This window comes from Solanum verrucosum, unplaced genomic scaffold, assembly GCF_900185275.1.
Source record: "Solanum verrucosum unplaced genomic scaffold, falcon-dt-bn FXZP01000099.1, whole genome shotgun sequence".
NCBI lineage: Eukaryota > Viridiplantae > Streptophyta > Magnoliopsida > Solanales > Solanaceae > Solanum > Solanum verrucosum.
Genome location: NW_026020338.1, coordinates 511,936 through 530,993, shown reverse-complemented (window position 1 = coordinate 530,993; position 19,058 = coordinate 511,936). Strand labels below are relative to the sequence as shown.

Here is a 19,058-nt window from a genome sequence, read left to right as displayed (position 1 = left end):
TTACGCCTCAACTGTTGATTCTGAATGTATCCTTATAAAGTTCCTAATTTTCTTTTTTCGTTTCGAAATGAAATTATTCAAAGCGTTATGTGCACTCCTTTTTCAGAAGCTTGCCAACGTCACAATATGATAATGTGGTCCAAATTAAAATCAAATATTAGTATAGTGGTATGGGCGTGTATTTAGTTTAATTTAATATGAGACGTGGACTATGATCTGCTGTAATTATTGATATTGATGGAAAATACTTACATTCTTTGTTTCTACATAATTAAATAAATTAGGAAAAATGGCTAGTCGTAGAATTGATAGGTTTGATATACACATATACAGTTACAATATATTGGAACGACTCTTCTATATTTCTTACACTAACCACGTGTATATGACTAGAAATTAACGATATATAAATTTTGTAACTAAATAACAAAATTTATTGCTAATTCAATTTAGCAACGAATTGTCACAAAATCTTATTAGTTATAAGCAATTTAACGACAAAGTTCATAGCTAATTGGATTTTTGTTTATAGTGCTAGTTCATTTCAATTGCTTGCCTCTTCGTCTCCCCAAATCGCTGGAGTTTTCACTGCGAGAGTCCCATTGACTCCGATCTCCGGCCGACCGCACACCACAAATTCTTGCCAACCACCACCTTAAGTGAAGAAATTTTAAAGGTTTTGTAAGTCCTTAACTCTTCTATGAGTTCAAGTTTTGATATTTGTACAAGGAAGTTAAAGGGTTGTTCTGTGTCATGAAGCTTAGAGAAGAGAGTATTGTGATGTTGTAATTGAGTCAAAATGGAAGGGTATCCAAAAACACTAATGATTATAGGGTCGTACAAGCTTGCCACTCATTTAGAGTTTGATTTGTTGCATATATGATCTTTAGCTTGTTATTGAGCTGTTACTTGTTAGTAATACTCACCATTCTTGTATTACCGGAAATGTTAAGAACTTCATAATTGTTCTAAGTCGGGAATTGAGGTACGTCAGATACCATTTAGTAAGATACTTAATGGTGTTCAAATCAGATTTAACAAAACTAGAAGAGGAAAGAAAAGAAACAGGAACCGACATGAAAAGAGAAGCCATGTCCTTGTTAAGATTGGAATTCAGCACCCAGTTACAACAAAATAAGTGGTCCTATTCCAGCTATCAAAAGAATAGTGAATATAGTACCCCAGCAGCCAACTACAACTAGCCTCAAAAAAATGCACAACAAAACGAGCCGGCAACACAACTAAATATAACCAAGCCTGATGATGATGGACTTCGAAATACACCAAATCCTACATACCCTCAACAAAAATTTGATGTCCCAATTGGACATCTTCCTCCTTAAACCTAGAAAAGAATCGGGAACATCTTTCCAATTGAAAACCAAATATCCTGGGGGGAGAAAAACAATTCTCTTTGAATAACTAACTACTACCTCTCTTACCACAAGAACACCTCAAACTAATGACCTACAGTACCAATGCTACCTTTTCCTGGGAAACATAAGCTGAAGGAGTAGCAATAAGAGGCTCATAATGATCAGCCCCAGCACCACACCAACCTGCAATTGCCAACGTACAATCTCAGATGGGAAATCATAAAATATTAGCAGTAGGATCTTTCATTGCAAAAATTTCTGTACCTGTTCCTTTCATGAAAAGGAAGAAAGGAGGTTCACATATTTCACATTTGGGACGATGTGGGAGAAAGAAGACACAATTTTCTTCATTAACCATTGCGTCGGATCCATGTGCTTGCACCTAATAATTATATACCGACAGAAAAACTTAGGAAAAAAATTGTTTGATTAACAAACAATCCAACATCACACAATTGAGAAACTGTAAGGAACATAGGAGTTGAGAAAGAACTTGCACACAATCTATCAAAATCCTTTGGTGGGATCATCTCTTATTTATCAATAAACAAAAAAGAACATATGAAAAGAATAGCTAAACTCGCTTTATCAATGTCTGTTGTCGTTACAAATTAAGGAATGGGGAACGGGCACATCCACTAGCAAGATAATCTTCCTAAACATCCTACTTTCATTAGCATTGTTCTCATGGATGTCATCGCCTATTGCTCTCATGACATTGTCTTTTATCAAATTATGCAGCTTCATATAGAGAAAAGCCTGAATAGCACCATTTGAAATACATTGCATACTGTTATACCTTCAAAGAATGTATGCGCTGATTGTGAAACCTTATTGTGCAAACTAATACAGGTGGCAATTATTCAAGAGCAAGCAATTGTTCATGCAAAAGAAAAAGATCAGTTTCTTACCACAAAGATCTCTCTTTTAAACACGGTTGCAAGACACTCAATCGCTATATCGTCTCCAAATGCAGCCGCATGACCATCAATATTCTCATCTACAGTTAATAAGCCCTCCTCCGTATACTGCAAAGTGATGATATCATATTCATCATCAGGCGAACCAGAAATTGACATGTACTTGGCCCAACTTGGGCCATCATCCACAGCTATGCATCTCTCTTTGTATATAGACTCAGCAGCCAATTCTCTTCAATGTCAAAAAAAATATTGTCAAAAACACAACCATATCCAATAAAATTTTAAAAGCGACTCATTCAATTTTACACTTGCTTCACCTATACCAGAAAAAGCAAAGTTTTGAAAATCTTTTCCGGGCAGATACAGACAGTGCTGAAAACCTAGCAAACAAAGATTTGATTTCTTCTTCGTATCAAATGAATTACACATAAAAGCAATTCCCACTTCAAAGAAAATTATTCTCTATGGCAAAATGCATGATAGTCAGCGGAATGAACCAGATCTAAACTTTCTCATCCAGATCTAACAAATATCAATCCCTAATGAGAATAAAATGAATAATTAGGCGAAATGGATAGGAAAATACCGCTGCATTCCGAGGTGAACAAGCTCGGAAATAGCCGATTCCAGAACCTCTCTATCGTCCTTCTTAGCTAACAGCTTCAACTCTTGAACCACATGAATACCCCAACCAGATTTCAGATCCGGAGAATACATGTGCTTAATCGCCGATTCAATCGCTTCTTTCTCCGATCCAAGATCTTCAAGGAACCTCCGCACTGTCCGCCGTCTCAGATCTCTCGCGCACGACACCGTTTTAACTCCCATTGATTTCCCACAAGCCGTAAAAAGACAGTTTCCGTCTGCCTCGACTTCTCCGCCGTGGCTCAGCCGGAAAACCATGGAAACGTTCTGATCCTGAGGATGTTTCCACAGCACTCCCTTAGACTGAATCTTTGTCAAATGCTTTCTCTGCTGGTCCTCTAAAGATGAAACATTTTCCCAGGAAGAGGTATCAACGACGGCGACAGGGGTGATCGCCGTCGATGATTGGTCAACGAGGTCGATAGATGAGGGAGTAGAGGTAGGATCCCGCCATGGAATCACCGGCGACGATGCTGTTGAGTCGCAGATGAGTTTCCCCATTCTTGATTTTTTTCTTTTCTTTTTGGACACTACAATGGCGGAAACAGAAAGTGGGGAAAAAGAAGAAAGAGTAGTTAGGGCAAACGGCTAGATTTTACAGGAGTTGAAAGTGTTGCTGTACACGTGGACCAATCAAACGTGTGTATTTACTGTTTTTCAAGTTTTGTCTGCGGGTTTTGGTGAAGGGGGTGACAGCTGTATTCAGACATTCGTGGCGTATTATGAGTGGTTAACAGAAAAATTGTAACGTTATGGGTGATTTTCGAGGTCCGCGTCCTTTTCCCGCTATGGCATATTCTTATATATACGTTACGTTGTAAAATAAAATAATGAAATAAAACTTTCATTTGCTTTTCTTGTCCTTGAAAATGGTGTGGCTATGGATAAGAATAATAAAAAAACGTTGCGACGGAGTGGTATCTTTTCGGATTTGAATCGTCTAAAATATGAAGTCGTCTTTTTTAGAAAGCATTTTTTCCTTAATGTGGAACTTTCTATTGCGAATTGAAATTTAGTCAGACTCTCATATGAAGATTGAGCATCAAATGAGAAATCAAAAATAAAAGGAATAGGCTGGGTGTCCCAATAAATCATGCTAAATAAGATAAGAAATAAATTTAATGTAAATAAAGAATTTTATGAAAATTACGTAGCTTTATTTTGCTACTTTTACTAATTGGATTTAACTTTTATATGATTTATCGAAAATAACTGTTACATTTTTATGATAGCGATATTTGATATACACTTTTGTTATTTTATCGTTTATTTGTATTTTTTATGAATTCAAGTGCTTCACAAGATTAGATGTCTCGGATTCGAGCCCTGGGTATGGAAAAATCATATTGGCAGCGCCACCCTCGAATGGGTCCTGTAGAGCGCGATCCTGATTTAGTCTGAGCTTTAATGTGGGCTCCAGACACCTGGTGGGAAACAAAAATAGGGAAAACTGTATGAAATAACAAACTATTAATTCAAATTAAATGTTATAGTCATAGTTTATTTTATTTGTAATTCGCAGCAAACATTCCAATTTTTTGCCATTTGATACGGTATACAATTAGCCATTTTCGGTATACAATTAGCCATTTTCGGTATACAATTAGTCATTTTATACATTTCAGTATAAAATGTATAAAATGCGTTTGTGTTTGTATAAAGCGAGATAAAAGTGTATATACAAATACAAATACATATATTTTCGTCCTATACATTTATAATTATATAAATACAAATCTTACTATACAAATCACAATGTATAAATAAATTTATACAAAACTAAACAATTTATATAAAATTGGATGTATCTAGCGAATTATACTAATCAAAAGCTCCATAACAAACATAAAATTTGCAATAGAGCGCAATTATGCAAACTATAGCTATAACATGCAAATATAATTTTTATGTCTGCTATATGTGAAAGTTGCTCAACAAAAAAAAAAGGAATAATTATGTATATCGTAATTTAGCTAAATGAAAAAAGTTTAAAATTATCAAAGCCTTTTGTCTCAAATTTCTTATGTTATTACTTATTAGCATAATTACTAGATTAAGAGTTTATTTAGATTGACTTAAAAGTTTGTCAAATTTACTTTTAAATTATTTTTAGCTTTTGAAAGTGTATGGCAAGGTTAAAAATAATTTAAAATGACTTAAAATAGTTAAACCCAAAAAATGGCATTTTCTTACTTTTTATTTTTTGATTTGAAAGTCATTTAAGTTTAACTTTTTATTTTTACACCTTTTTGATAAGCATTAGAGGAATAGAAGGACAACGATAAAATATGAAGACCCGTCATTGAGAAGTATTAATTAACGTTAAAAAAATTTAAAAAGTGTTCTTTATTTTATTTTTTTATATTTTGTTTTTCATTCATTTAAAATTAACTTATTTTAAATTCAAATATTTGGAATTAAATTTGAAATCAAAATTAAAATAAAATAAAAGAAATAGTAAAATCAATTTTATTTTATTTTTGAAAAAAGAGAGAAAACAATGAAAGAAGTAAAAAGTGAAAAAATATATATGTATGTTTGAGAAAATTTTAAATACAAGGCAAAATAAATATAAAAAATTAGGTGTACTTGAGAAAATTTAAATATAAGGCAAAGAAAGTAAGAAGATTTTTTTTTAAAAATAATATATATACACATTATACACATGGTGGTGTGTGTATATCACCACAACTAATTGTATTGAGTTATGGTTCAAGGTCAGCATACAAGGTACAAAGAAATATAGAGAAAAAAAGTTTAGGGGTGGGGGTGGGGTTAATAAAGATAAATTGTGTCCATGAGATTTCGGTCATAATTCAGTATATATATATATATATATATATATATTACTCTTATTTAGAAATGAGAGTTTGGAGGACCAACATTGCACTAAAGAGTTGGACTAAAAGCTATAGAAATTGTATATTGAGGCCCATCAAAAAGATGAACTAAAGTAACTTCATCTACTTCTACTTTTTCTACACATATTTTTCTTTAATTAATAAAATAATTATTGCCTCCATTTTTATTTTTACTTTTAACATTTATTTTTAATTTTAAAAGATTGGAAATTTTATGTTAAAAATTTAAATAATAGAAAAAATAATTTATTTAACTTTTATCATCATTAATACTACTAATTTATTTGACGTTTTTTCTTAATCTTCATCTCATCATTAATGTTATTTATATGATTTTCTTAAATCACTTATTTTTTCTTTTTTAACTCTTTTATATATATATTTTTACTTTTAACATTTATTTTTTATTTTAAAAGATTGGAAATTTTATGTTAAAAATTTAAATAATAGAAAAAATGATTTATTTAACTTTTATCATCACTAATACTACAACGCTGCTTCTGCTGGACAGCAGCACCGGACAGCAACACTGGCAGCAGCAGCCTCCATCGCTGGCAGCAGCTCTGACCAGCAACAGCAGCAGCCGACGAAGACAGCTGGCAGCAGCTCCAGATCCAGCCAGCAACTCCAGCAAGCCGACTCCAACCAGCAAACACCTCCTCCGGGGAATCAAGCTCCGACCAGCAGCTACAATAACAAGTAAGCGAGCTAAAAGCTCCGACAAATTTCTCAAATGTTAGATCTGTCCAGGTATGTCTCTTCTCACCGATTTGCTACTAGTCTTTGCATTTGTTTGGAAAATGCTTAGTTTCATGATTAAGCTAAGTTATTACTGATTCATTTTTTTTATTTTATTTCATTTAAAAGTCTGGGCATCTTTTGATATTTAGGCGCCTACAATTTGCTAACAAATGCTTCAATATTTTCATCACTATGCTCCTCTGTTCTTTTAAGTTATTATACATACTAGGCATAGAAGATAATTATCAACTGCTATTTGATTATCATCTTGCCCTTGCTGACTGTAAACTACTACCATGTTAGCATTTGATTACTCCATAATTGTGAGTTTACCCTTCTTGTATCATATAATTTGACCTTGTTTATCATTTCAGAGTTATAGTTTGATTGTGATTTAAATCAGTTTGATGAATTAAAATACTGAATTTGCTTGGTAATTGCATTCACCTTGACCGATTCGTAATATTGGAATGACACCTACACTTAGCATATTTAAATTATTGGTTGAAATGCTCAATTTTGGGAAATCCGTAGTCATTGGTATATCATCGTTGTATGCATATGAATTTGCAATCATACGGGACTGTTTTACTGCTTAAATTGTGCATAGTTACTGGTAAATTGTTAATTATGTCTTTCCTTTTCAGTTGAGGTGGTTTTCCCTTAATTGTGATTAAAATATGGTAAAATTAGTATAGCCTGGAAAAATTCTTGAGCTGCGGGATTTTTTATATAGTTATCCTTTTTGGGATTGGTCTTACTTGTTTATTTTTTTTATTTGATTAATATTAAGTGATTTGTCCTACCTTATTTAAGTCGGAAAAGGATTTTTGACTTGATTATATTTGGTAATAATTATAATTAAAATCTGATTTGACTCTCTGTTTAAATAAGGAAAACTTTTTAATTGATTCTAAATTATTTCCTTTCCCTTAATTGTTGACCCCTCCTTGCCGTATAAATAGACCCATTCGCTCGTTCTTGAAGGGAGGACAGACACACTTTTCCACTCTCTCACTCAATCTGAGACACGGAAAAGAAACTCTCACATTGCTCACACCTCTTGACATTACTCACATCCCAACTTTTGGCTCACATACTAAAATACTAAAAAATATATTGTTCTCCGCTTGAAAAGATTTTCGCGTGAACTTTTAAGAAGATTTTGCTGTGTTCGGGTCGGATAGTGTGGAATTATCTTGTCTTCATTGCTGATATATTTTAACTGCTTAACCGGTTGGTGCTCTTCATAATTTTATTTAATTTCTGTTTTGCATCACTTTTTTTTTTCTGTTTTGCATCACTATTTAATTTCTTTTATGCATAAATCCAAAAAATGGGTTTTATTAAGTAAAGAAAGCATCCGGGTTAGTTCATGTGTGATCTTACTTGTTCTATGACTCATTTGAAATTCGTGTGAATATTTGTTATGTTTCTATATGACTATTATTATGCTATGATCTTGGGTTTGGTATTATTTTGTTTAACAGATTTTTGAACTCAAGTTCAAGACACGAAGAGTTGCCTAGGGTGGGATATCGGATGGAGTTTATTTCTGTTTAGCAGTCTATTTTGGATTTTATTATGTCTTTATTATTTCTTTCGTTCGGTTTGTAAGGTATTGTGTAACTCTAAACTCTCCTATATATGAATAACTTGGGGATCGTCTAAGGGAGGGATGGGGATATACGTGCTAATTGTTATTTTATTTTTAGTTTAGTTTAATTTGCTACGTGTGGTTGTTAAAGATAATGAGCATATCGGAATCCCTTAAATAATCTAATTTAAAATCAACTATTTATTTGTGTGCATAGTTAATCATCAAATTTGTAGTAAATAACCTTTAGGTTGTTGCGGGATAACGAATGGTAGTCTCTTGATTAATTAACCGGAATTAATAAAAGTTCGATAACTATGGTATACCTAGATCTCAGCTTTATGTGCTTAAACCTTTTTAGCATTGCTAATAAACTTAAAAGGATTAAAATTTGCTTTTGTGCTAAATTTGCCATATGTGTTATTTGTTAATATAGGCTCCATTAAAAAAATTTTCAGCATATTCACATCTAGAAATCATGCCTATAGGATTTAATAACTTGCTTAAATAAAATGGATGTCATGCCTTCTGATACTAACTTCAACATGTTTACATCTAGAAATCATGTCTATAGTTTTTTTTGGAATTTATATGTTTTGTATAGAAATTATGTATATAGGTTTTTTTTTTGATAATATTCTCAACTTGTGCACTTAGATACCATGCCTGTAGGGGTTACATAATTTTTATTATATTATTCGGGTGTAGAAATTATGCATATAGGTTTCAAGTGATTTCTCATTTCTTATTTAGAAATCATGCTCTTAGGATTGATATTTATTTATTGTATAAAAGGTATAATTTGTCAACGTCTAAAATAACCGAAGCAATTGTTGCATTCCGGCAACTGTTAAATGAGCATATAATATAATTTTGTTGTCATTAAGAACTGAAATTGATTAACTATTTTCCTACATGCTACACTTTGTCCCATTTAGACAAATTGCTTTTAAAATAGACTCTGCCTTAACATCATGCTGGTAATACAACTGTTCTTAAATCAATAGCTAATCTGTCCAGATTTCATCTGCATGAAATAATTAATTTCCTATATTGTAATTAACTGTTTTGACGCCTAAGATCAGCTACTAATTACTTTATGCACCAACTAAACTGCTACTCTTAATTTAAGCATCTCTGCATTAGTAATAAATCTGCTACTGTTTTTCTAAAATAAATTTTTGCATTTGTATGATCACTTTTCTGCTATATTTCTAAAATCAAATAAATAAGTTTGTTATGTCAGTAATTTTGCCCCCTTTAAAATCAGTTGCTTAACATAGTGCTGCATTTTGTAGTAATTTCCCGTCACTCTTAATTAAGTAATCATCTTTTAACACCATGTGTATATCTGTATGTTCACACACCTTTACATGCAACCTTTTCACTCTTATTTGTGTTTGCTAGCATATTTAATAAAATTTAGAGGCCAATATGAGACCCTACGTGCTAAATGTTCGTCCAAACTTGTTTGACTTGGTGTCTAGGTGGGCCTATTAGAATTTTTATCTTTGTCTAACTTCACCCTAATAGTAGTCCAATGCCTCTTGGACCTTACGTGGGTACGCTAGACACCTTTTAGAGACGAAAGCATGCGGTGGTGGGGTAGGGGTAGTCTAGGCCCTATGGAGATGATGACACCGACTCGGTCTTAAAGACAAACCTTGGTTTTGTCTGTCCCTACGAGAAGCCGACCGAAATAAAGAAAGTCGAGTGCTGATCCTAAAGTTCTTCAGAGTCTCCCTTTCCTTTATCCCTTTATTTGTTTTTATTATTATATTTACTTGGGGTAGTTTAATAAAAAAATAAAATCGTTTGCTTACCTATTTGTGTAATTTCTATCTCCTCGCTTATCCTTTTATTTTGTAATATTTATTTATTATGTTATCACCTAGTTGCATGTTTAACTAATTAATTAAAATAATTAAAGTGCTCTTAATTACTTGATATTGTTATCACTTAGTTTTCGCATGCTTAATTAATTAAATATATAATTAAAATGACTTTAACTGTTTAATAGTTTTATCACTTAGTAACCATGCTAATTAAATAAATAATAAATGAAGTGACCTTAATTGCTACTTGTAACCCCCACATAAACTGCATGAGACACGGCCGGGACCCACATTTGTGGACCTCGAGGGATGCCTAACACCTTCCCCTCGAGGTAATTTGAACCCTTACCCTGATCTCTGGTTCGTTGACCTTAGTTAGTATTAGCTAGGCTAGATAGGTGCCCTAACGCGCCTTAATTCGTTAGGTGGCGACTCTTCTTCACACAAAACCCAAAAGAGTTGTTAGGTCGTGCACCAGAACCCGTTTTGAGAAAAATGGGGCGCGACAATATATATATATATATATCTTTATGATATTGATATTAGTATTATAATAAATTAAATTTTATTATTTTAAATTTATGATCTCAATTGTCAGCCTATGCCACATTATAAAATGTTCCAAAGTAGATATCAGATTTACAAAAATGTCGATGCCAGCTAAAGTAATAAAATAACATCTAAGGGCATGAACCTATATATGTATATATAAAGCTGAATATTGACAATTTGATGTGGCATCTCTCTATGACCAGTACTTCTATTCATCTTTTTTTTTCTTTTTTTGACATTTTATCTTTGTTTTGTATTTTTTATTTGTATTTTAAAAAAAAGTATTTATGTCATACCCGATTAATTATGCCCTTTATAACATCCATTACACTAATATAGATTTAAGTAAATGAAAATGGAAGATGAAAAGATAAAAACTATTCATTTTTTATAACTGTTTATAATTATTTAGCCTATAAAATAAAATAAAAAATAGTTGAGCATTTGTAACAAATAAGAACAAATTTCTTCACTTTGGCTCTTCTTCTTCTGACGATAATGATCAATATATGGTATCAATTTCTGTCGCTCAGATCTCCATCAAATTTCTAGGTCATGTGACTTTTTTAACAAAAGAGAAAGAGAGAATATCTCATGATTCTTGTGAAGACATTGATGTAAAGAAAGAGATTATGTAACAAAAAATTCTTTTCAAAATAAAAGACTTTTTCAAAAAATGTTTATTCCTCCTACAAGGAGAGAAAATTCATTGTGGTTGAGAAATTTATAAGAAGACTGATTAGTGTTTCAAAGGGTAAAAAAAATTATTTGGAGAAAAAATCATTCTATTTATGGAATTCGTATCAAATTAGGAGGAGAACAAGCAAAAATTTATTTTGTGATTTGAAAAGAGAGAAAATTAGATATTATTTCTTTCAACCTCATTATTCTTCTAATTTCTTTCTTCTTTTATTTTGTCTTGATTTTTTGTATCTTTAATTAAAGTTTTTTTTTCTTATTTATCTTTAATTAAAGTTTATATATATTTTCTTAAAAAAGAATTTAAAAAGATGATCATATTTAGTTCCTTTCCTCATCAATGCTATTAATCTCATAATTAGTGTTATTTATATTATTTTCTTAATTACTTTTTTTCTTTCATTTAATTATTTATTTGAAGAAATTAGTTATTAGAACTTTATAAGAATTACACATGTATTTTTACATAATTGATTTGTTATTTTTAAAATTTTTGGATTATTCTTCATCTTAAAGTTTCTATCTATATGTAATAATAAAGCTAAAATAGAAAATGTGGGGTGATACCTTCGTAGCAATAGATACTTATTTATTCTAATCAATGTTTCTGACATTTTTTGTTATTTTTTCCTTAAAATAATTGTTGCCTCGATTTTTAGTTTTAGTTTTATTTTTTTAGCATTTTCTAATTTTAAAAGACTGAAAAATTTATATTGAAAATTTACAAAATATAAAAAATGATTTATTTAACTCCTATCATCATCAATATTATTAATAATTTGTTTTACTTCTTTTCTTAATCTTCATTTCATCATTAATGTAATTTATATTATTTTACTCGGAGGTTGGATTTTAGCAAACTCAGCGGCGTTGGAAAGAGGATTCAATTATCTATCTTACCATAGGTCATGGGACACATAATTACTTTTGTGATAAAAGTTATGACCATCTGAAGTTGACCCATCAACAATTTTCAGCTAACTGGCTGCTGACCCTCATCTATGGTCAGACCTACGGACCGTGGATCGAACGACGGCCTCTGACACGAACTATGGTCAACCAGCACGGACCGTGGATCGAACGACGGTCCGTTCTGGTCGACCATAGTTTGTGTCAGAGGCTGGGTAAAGGAGGTCTTGATCCACAGATCGTGGTCTGATCTACGAACCGTGGGTTTATCCGTGAGTCGAGACTTAGCTGATTTTTCTGAGCTTGGCTGGGGAGGTGTTGCAGGGGTTAACCACGGACCACCAGCACGGGCCGTGGTCTGACCTACAGTCCGTGGATGGAAACCGTGGGTTGCACCTGCAACTTCTCAAAATCTGCATTTTTGGCCTGATTCGGATACGGGGTGTTACATATGTTCTTTTATTCATATCCACACTTAAAATCTTCATTAATCCTTGAGAGATCTTACATATCCTAATCACGTCTCTTAATTTACATTTTCAAATCAAGATAAAATTAAGAGGAAAGTTCAAGGAAGTCTTTTTGAGTCATGTTGAGAAGTCTTTTGCAATTATCTATAACTTGAAGTAAGACTTGAGTAAATGAGTATGAGAATGAAGAGAGTTGATTTTCATGTTTCAAAATGAGTATAAGGGAACTAAGTATTTCCAAGTATGTAATACTTTTACATTTAAAACGAGAGAAACATTGATTTCTAAATGAGTTTATGAGGAGTCTTAAGCATCACCTCTTTTAAGAGGATTTTTTTCAATTTGAGAAAGAGTAATGGTTTTAAACATTTGAGCATGAGTTATATATTATTCGGAGTAGTATTTAGCACCGATATTGGGATGAGTTCAGACAACTCAAAATCCTCAAAAACCATGTATGCCAACATGGGTAAAGGGTCATACTTTTTAGATGATTATTTATTGCTTTTAAGCATAACTTAGTGGATCCACTTAGTTGAGGAGTTCTATACCCCGGAAGGTATAGGACAGTTCTAGCAGCGTGGGCGAGACGTTGTATCATCACGTAGCTCATAGTGATGGTTGTTGGCAAGAGAATCTCCCAAATAAGTGCAAAGAGTTTATTATTGTATTTTTATACATATTGAGTTAATATCTACTGTTTTAATAACTTTATATATTGCATCTCTTATTGTTGCTTTCACATTTGAGTTGAGATTAGGTGAGTATGTCTTCCCAGAGTGTAAGTTCAGTTGCTTATGTTTCAACTTTCCCCTTACATGTTCGTATATTCAATGAATTGACATCATTCGACCTGCATCATATGATGCAGATACATGTGTTCATGATCATCAATATGCGCTTCGTTGATCCCATTGCATTCCAGCTAGCTTTGGTGAGCCCCCTTACTTTTCGGAGAAATTCACATTATTGTTTTGTTCTTGTTAGGTTGTCGAGGTTTTGTTCCAACATCCATCGTATTATTTAGAGGTTTCATAGACATTGGTAGTTGAGAAGTCTTTCCCGGTTTTCCCTTGTTTATGTTCCTTTGAGACTTTGAGTAAATTACTTATGTCTATTTAGGTACTTTGAAGGGATAATACACAAGTACCCTCAGACTATGACTGAAATCTCAGAGACACACCTAAACTTAACTAGAGTCCTATTATCCCCCTAAAATAATTTAAAATGGAATAAATACACCACAAACGCTGACATGACATAGAACGTGTGCACACTCTCTTGAAGGCAAATGATGAGTGCACAAATTTGATACATGTCATTTTTTGATTGATAACTTTATAATTATTTAGTACACATATTTATTGATATTAAAACTTATATATATTTAATTATTGTTATTTCTTTCTTTGTAAAATATTTATTTTAATTTCTTTTCACTTTGAACTTTTTTTAATTAATTTATTAGCTCCAATGGAAGATATAAAGCAACGTTGTATCCCTTCTCTGATGCAGCATATTGCTCTGCCATTGGCTCGAAAGTTTCTTGGCTGTGGGCTCATACTTGGCATAGACTATTTTAGCTAGTCCTGATGCCGCTCCCATCACACCAGCACTTTTGACATCAGCTGCAACAGAGCGAGCCGCTGCAGGAGCTTAATTGCTTGAAACAAAGGGAGTCCCGATTGATTCCATGGTCTAAAATGCATTGGCTTTTATTAAGTAGTTTTTTGTGATCAAAAGTACTCTGCAAGCTTCAAAAGGCTTTTGATCAGATTTTACTTTAATTGTAGGTTCAGTTTTGCATTGCTTATAAATCTTACTTCTAGTTTGATATTCTTCTTCATTATGTTGTATGGTTAGGCAAATCATATTAAATGGCATGAGTTGATTCTGTAAAGTTCACTGAATGTTTTGCGTTGCTTTCTTCTTTCAGATATTGTGCATCTACTTTTATCTAAGTTGCTCGGACTCTTCAAAAATGTTGCCGCACCCATGTCGGATCCTCCAAAAATATACTTTTTTTGGAGGATCCGACACACACCCATTGACATTTTTGAAGAGTCCGAGCAACATAGACTTTTATTAACGATGGAGTTTGGATGAACTTTTTGTGTACCCTAGTTCCACCTTGGAGAACAATTGTACAACGGTCAAAGACTACGAGTCTACACTCTTGAAAGGAAGGAAAATAGAGTTAGAGGGTCAAAAACACACTTAAAATATTTGATTTTTTCGAGTTTCATACATGAACTATCAGGTATACGAATTTCTCATATGAACTATTTATTAAATTATATATACATCAACTTTCATCAATTGTTCCCAAAAAACACTTGAATGATGGTGATATTTTAAGTAGGAAATAAAGAGAAAAATTCAATAGATTCCAATAAAATTACAATAAAATGGGAATTGAAATAATATCACACGTTTTCTAATAAAAATTACCTAAAATAATCATATAGCAGCCACATTTCCTTATCCTTCTCGGATTCCAAATTTCCAATAATATTGTGCTAAATGTATAAATCCTCAATGCATTAGGAAAAGGAATGGACTAATAAAACTTAAGTCTAAATAATATAGGATTAGAATTTCTAATCCTACCTAAATTAGGTCTTATACCATTATAAATAAACCTGGTTTGGTAGCTCTTTTCTATTAACAAATAGTAGAGAGTTCATAAGTTTATAAATATAATACTCTACTCTTTTTCAGAAAAAAAGTATTTCATAGCGAAAATGTTGAAAGTTGATATGAATAATTCTAAAATCACACTATACGTGGTGTCTTGTTGGATTTTTGCTGCTTTTGGTGGACTGATGTTTGGTTATGATATTGGTTTTTCTGGAGGAGTTTTTGCTATGGATGATTTCTTGATTAAATTCTTCCACATGTTTATCAAACAAAGTTACATGCTAAAGAAAATAACTATTGCAAATATGATAATTGGCTTCTCCAACTCTTCACTTCATCCTTGTACATATCCGCTCTTTTCGCCAGTTTTTTTGCTTCAAAAGCCGCTACTAAATTAGGAAGAAGGACTACTACCATTTTGATTGCGTCAATCTTTTTCATTGTTGGAGCTGTCTTGAGTGCTGTCGCGGAGAACAAGTTGATGCTTATTTTTGGTAGAATTTTGTTTGGTATTGGTGTTGGATTCGGAAACGAGACTGTTCCTCTGTTTTTAACTGAAGTTGCACCAATCCAACACAGAGGAGCTGTGAATATTATGTTTCAATTATTTGTGACTATAGGAATATTCATAGCAAATTTTGTTAACTATGGAACTTCAATGATACATCCACATGGTTGGAGAATGTCGCTTGGATTTGCAGCTATTCCCGCGGTGATTCTGTTTATTGGTAGTTTTGTGATCACTGACACCCCTACGAGTCTAGTTGAGCGTGGTAATGAAGAACAGGGGAAGGCCTCGCTCATGAAGATTAGGGGTGTCAGTGATGTTGAGGTTGAGTATAAAGAAATCATGGCAGCTTGTGAACAAGCCAAGCAAGTTAAGCATTCGTTGAAGAACTTACTGAAGCCTGCTAGCATTCCCCCACTTGTGATTGGTGTGTTGTTGCAAATCCTTCAGCAATTTACTGGAATCAACGCCATTATGTTTTACGCGCCTGTTTTGTTTCAGACTATGGGTTTCAAGGCTAATGCCTCGCTTCTGTCCTCTATCATTACTGGAATTGTTAATGTTGGAAGCACATTCGTTTCGATCTACCTTGTTGACAAGGTTGGAAGGAGAAAATTGCTCCTCCAAGCTTGTTGTCAGATGTTAATTTCTCAGTTGGCAATTGGAGCAATTTTGCTAACAAGTTTGTCGGAGACAGGAACGTTGAACAGGACACTTGCAGCAATAGTGGTGCTACGCGTGTGTACGTATGTAATGTCGTTCGCGTGGTCATGGGGACCTCTTGGTTGGTTGATTCCTAGTGAGACATTCCCATTGGAAACAGGACAACTGGTTTTGCTTTCGCGGTCAGCACAAACATGCTTTTCACTTCTATCATTGTACAACTTTTCTTGACTATGCTTTGCACTATGAAAGCCTACATTTTCTTCTTTTTCTCTGGATAGATCGTTGTCATGGGATTATTCGTCTTCTTCTTCTTGCCTGAAACAAAGGGAGTTCCGATTGATTTCATGGTCGAAAGAGTGTGGATGCAACACCCTATTTGGAAGAGACTATTCTAAAATGCATTTCGTTTATTAATTTGAGATCAGAAGTAGTCTGTTAGCTTCAAAAGGCTTTTGATCAGATTTTTACTTTTGTTTGTAGATTCAGTACGTTGTGCATTACTTATTCTAGTTTGATATTCTTTTTCATTATGTTGTCTGCTTTGTTTCATTTTAAATATATTTACCATTTACATGAATCACTTCTCAAGTCTATTATAAAAATTGTAATTAAGTATTGCAAAACTTAATCCATTAACCATATCGTCCTTCAACTTCTGATATCCGGGTCCTCCACCTTTCATATGTCTTTGTTACGAAAGGGACAATACCAGGTTCGCGTATAATTACCCTCATGCACCATCGCAACCACCACTTCCATATCCATTTTCTCCAGTAGAAAATTGACTCGCGATGTCACGGCTTTGAAGCTTTTATGCAAATAAAAGTTTGTTCCAGATTGTAAGCAGCTGCTGGAGCAACTGATTGAGTGACTTTAGGAACAATGGGAAATCTTCTCACGTTGAGAGAGAGCCAAGCTGATGCAGCAGCATATTACTCGGCGTATTGGCTCGTACTTGGTGTAAAGTTCCTTGGCAGTGGGCTCAATGCTCATACTTGGCAAAGACTAGGAAGTGACCAAGGATGGTTCTCAAAGCTATTCGATTTACATAGAGTCGAGTCTGTGATCTGAGGGCATAAAGCGTGAACAAGTTCACTGTACTCTAATGGTTTGATAAATAATATGTTTGTATTTGGTCTTATATTCTTTACAACTATATAAAAGTCCGCCACACAATGTCATACTTCTTTATCATTTTATTTTGGGATAATACACAAGTACCCCTAGACTATGACCGAAATCTCAGAGACACACTTAAATTTAACTAGAATCTTATTACCCCCTAAATTAATTTAAAATGGAATGATTACACCACAAACGTTGATATGGCATAGAGAGTGTGCACACTCTCTTGAAGGCAAGTGATGCGTGCACAAATTGGACACATGTCATTTTTTGATTGGTAGCTTTATAATTAGATAGTATGCACATTTATTGGTATTAAAACTTATATATATTTAATTATTGTGATTTCTTTCTTTGTAAAATATTTATTTTAATTTCTTTTCACTTTAAACTTTTTTGAATTAATTTATTATCTTTTCCCTTTTAATTATTTTTTAAAAATAATGTGTATTTTTTTTTAAATAAATTAAAATTGTCCTTTAATTTAAAGGTTTTATTTTTTTTATGTTTTATTTGATTTTCTTCACTTATTTTGATATTCGTTCAGAATTAACTTAGTTAAAATTCAAGACATTTGGAATTAAATTTGAAATCAAATCAAAACGAAAGACGAAGAAAATAAAATCAATAGAAAAATAAAAGAGAAAAAAATGAATGTAGGTAAAAAAAAAGTTTCAATACAAGATAAAAAATGTGTATTCACTTAATTTAAATACAAGATAAAGAAAATAAGAAAAATTATTTTTAAAAAAATTAATAATTTTTTTAAAATAATAATTTTTAATTAAAAAATAATTTACACACGCAGCGGGCGAGTGTGTACAAACACAACCAACTTGGGTGGTTGAATGTGCCACCTCAGCACAAGGTGCACAAAAATACGAAAAAAATGAGTTCAGAGGGGTAATAAGACCTTAGTTAAATTTAGGTGTGTCTCTGAGATTTCGGTCATAGTCTAGGGGGTACTTATGTTTTATCACTACTTTCAAACATATCTTGAGTTAAGCTGTTTTGAGACTATATGAGTTAAGTTTGGTATTTGGAGTCTCCATTTTACTTGAGTAAATCTTCCGCTAAGTAGTCATCCAGGCCATGGGTTCATTTGGGGAACAGTAACGGTTCTCGAGTGTCGGCCACGTCCAGGGTGTAGGCTCGAAGCGTGACAGTCTTCTGGATAGTTTTGATCATATTTTAAATGACAATATTGGATCAGTTATAGCTCAAAACTTTTGACAAGATATGAAAATGATGATAATTATGGTATCACAGAAGTATTATAGAGAAGTAGGGGTGTTCAAAACTGAACAATAACCGATAAGCCAACAACAAAAGTGATTTGTTTGACTTATTAGTATTGGATTATCAAATAAACGGTTGGGGAACAAATTAAATGTAACATCTCGCACCTAGAAACGACTAGAAAGAGTTTCAAATCTGAAAATAATCATTTTTGGAAAGTATGTGGAAATCTGGAATTTTTGTCTGAAAGTGAGTTTTAGTCATTTTCAAAC

General features: G+C 32.8%; 1 protein-coding gene and 1 pseudogene across 1 annotated transcript; one reads left to right on the top strand and one right to left on the bottom strand.

Annotated features, from left to right (window-relative positions):
* Window positions 1-1,261: 1,261 nt before the first annotated feature.
* On the bottom strand, window positions 1,262-3,500 carry LOC125836897 (uncharacterized). Its single transcript, XM_049516056.1, has 4 exons — window positions 2,886-3,500; window positions 2,288-2,528; window positions 1,641-1,758; window positions 1,262-1,559 (listed from the first exon to the last, which is right to left on the bottom strand). Exons 1-4 carry the CDS (start codon window positions 3,443-3,445, stop codon window positions 1,468-1,470), a joined length of 1,011 nt encoding a protein of 336 aa, XP_049372013.1. The 5' UTR covers window positions 3,446-3,500; the 3' UTR covers window positions 1,262-1,467.
* Window positions 3,501-15,352: 11,852 nt separating this feature from the next.
* On the top strand, window positions 15,353-16,817 carry LOC125836939 (sugar transport protein 8-like; annotated as a pseudogene).
* The last annotated feature ends 2,241 nt before the right edge of the window (window positions 16,818-19,058 follow it).

Bases quoted from the DNA above. Each gene is read 5' to 3' on its own strand.
- LOC125836897 (XM_049516056.1), bottom strand. From the start codon at position 3,445: ATGGGGAAACTCATCTGCGACTCAACAGCATCGTCGCCGGTGATTCCA. The intron at 1,759-2,287 runs GTAAGAAACTGA...TATAATTATTAG, and splicing joins TTAAAAGAGAGATCTTTGTG to GTGCAAGCACATGGATCCGA. The intron at 1,560-1,640 runs GTACAGAAATTT...TGGCAATTGCAG, and splicing joins CCTTTTCATGAAAGGAACAG to GTTGGTGTGGTGCTGGGGCT.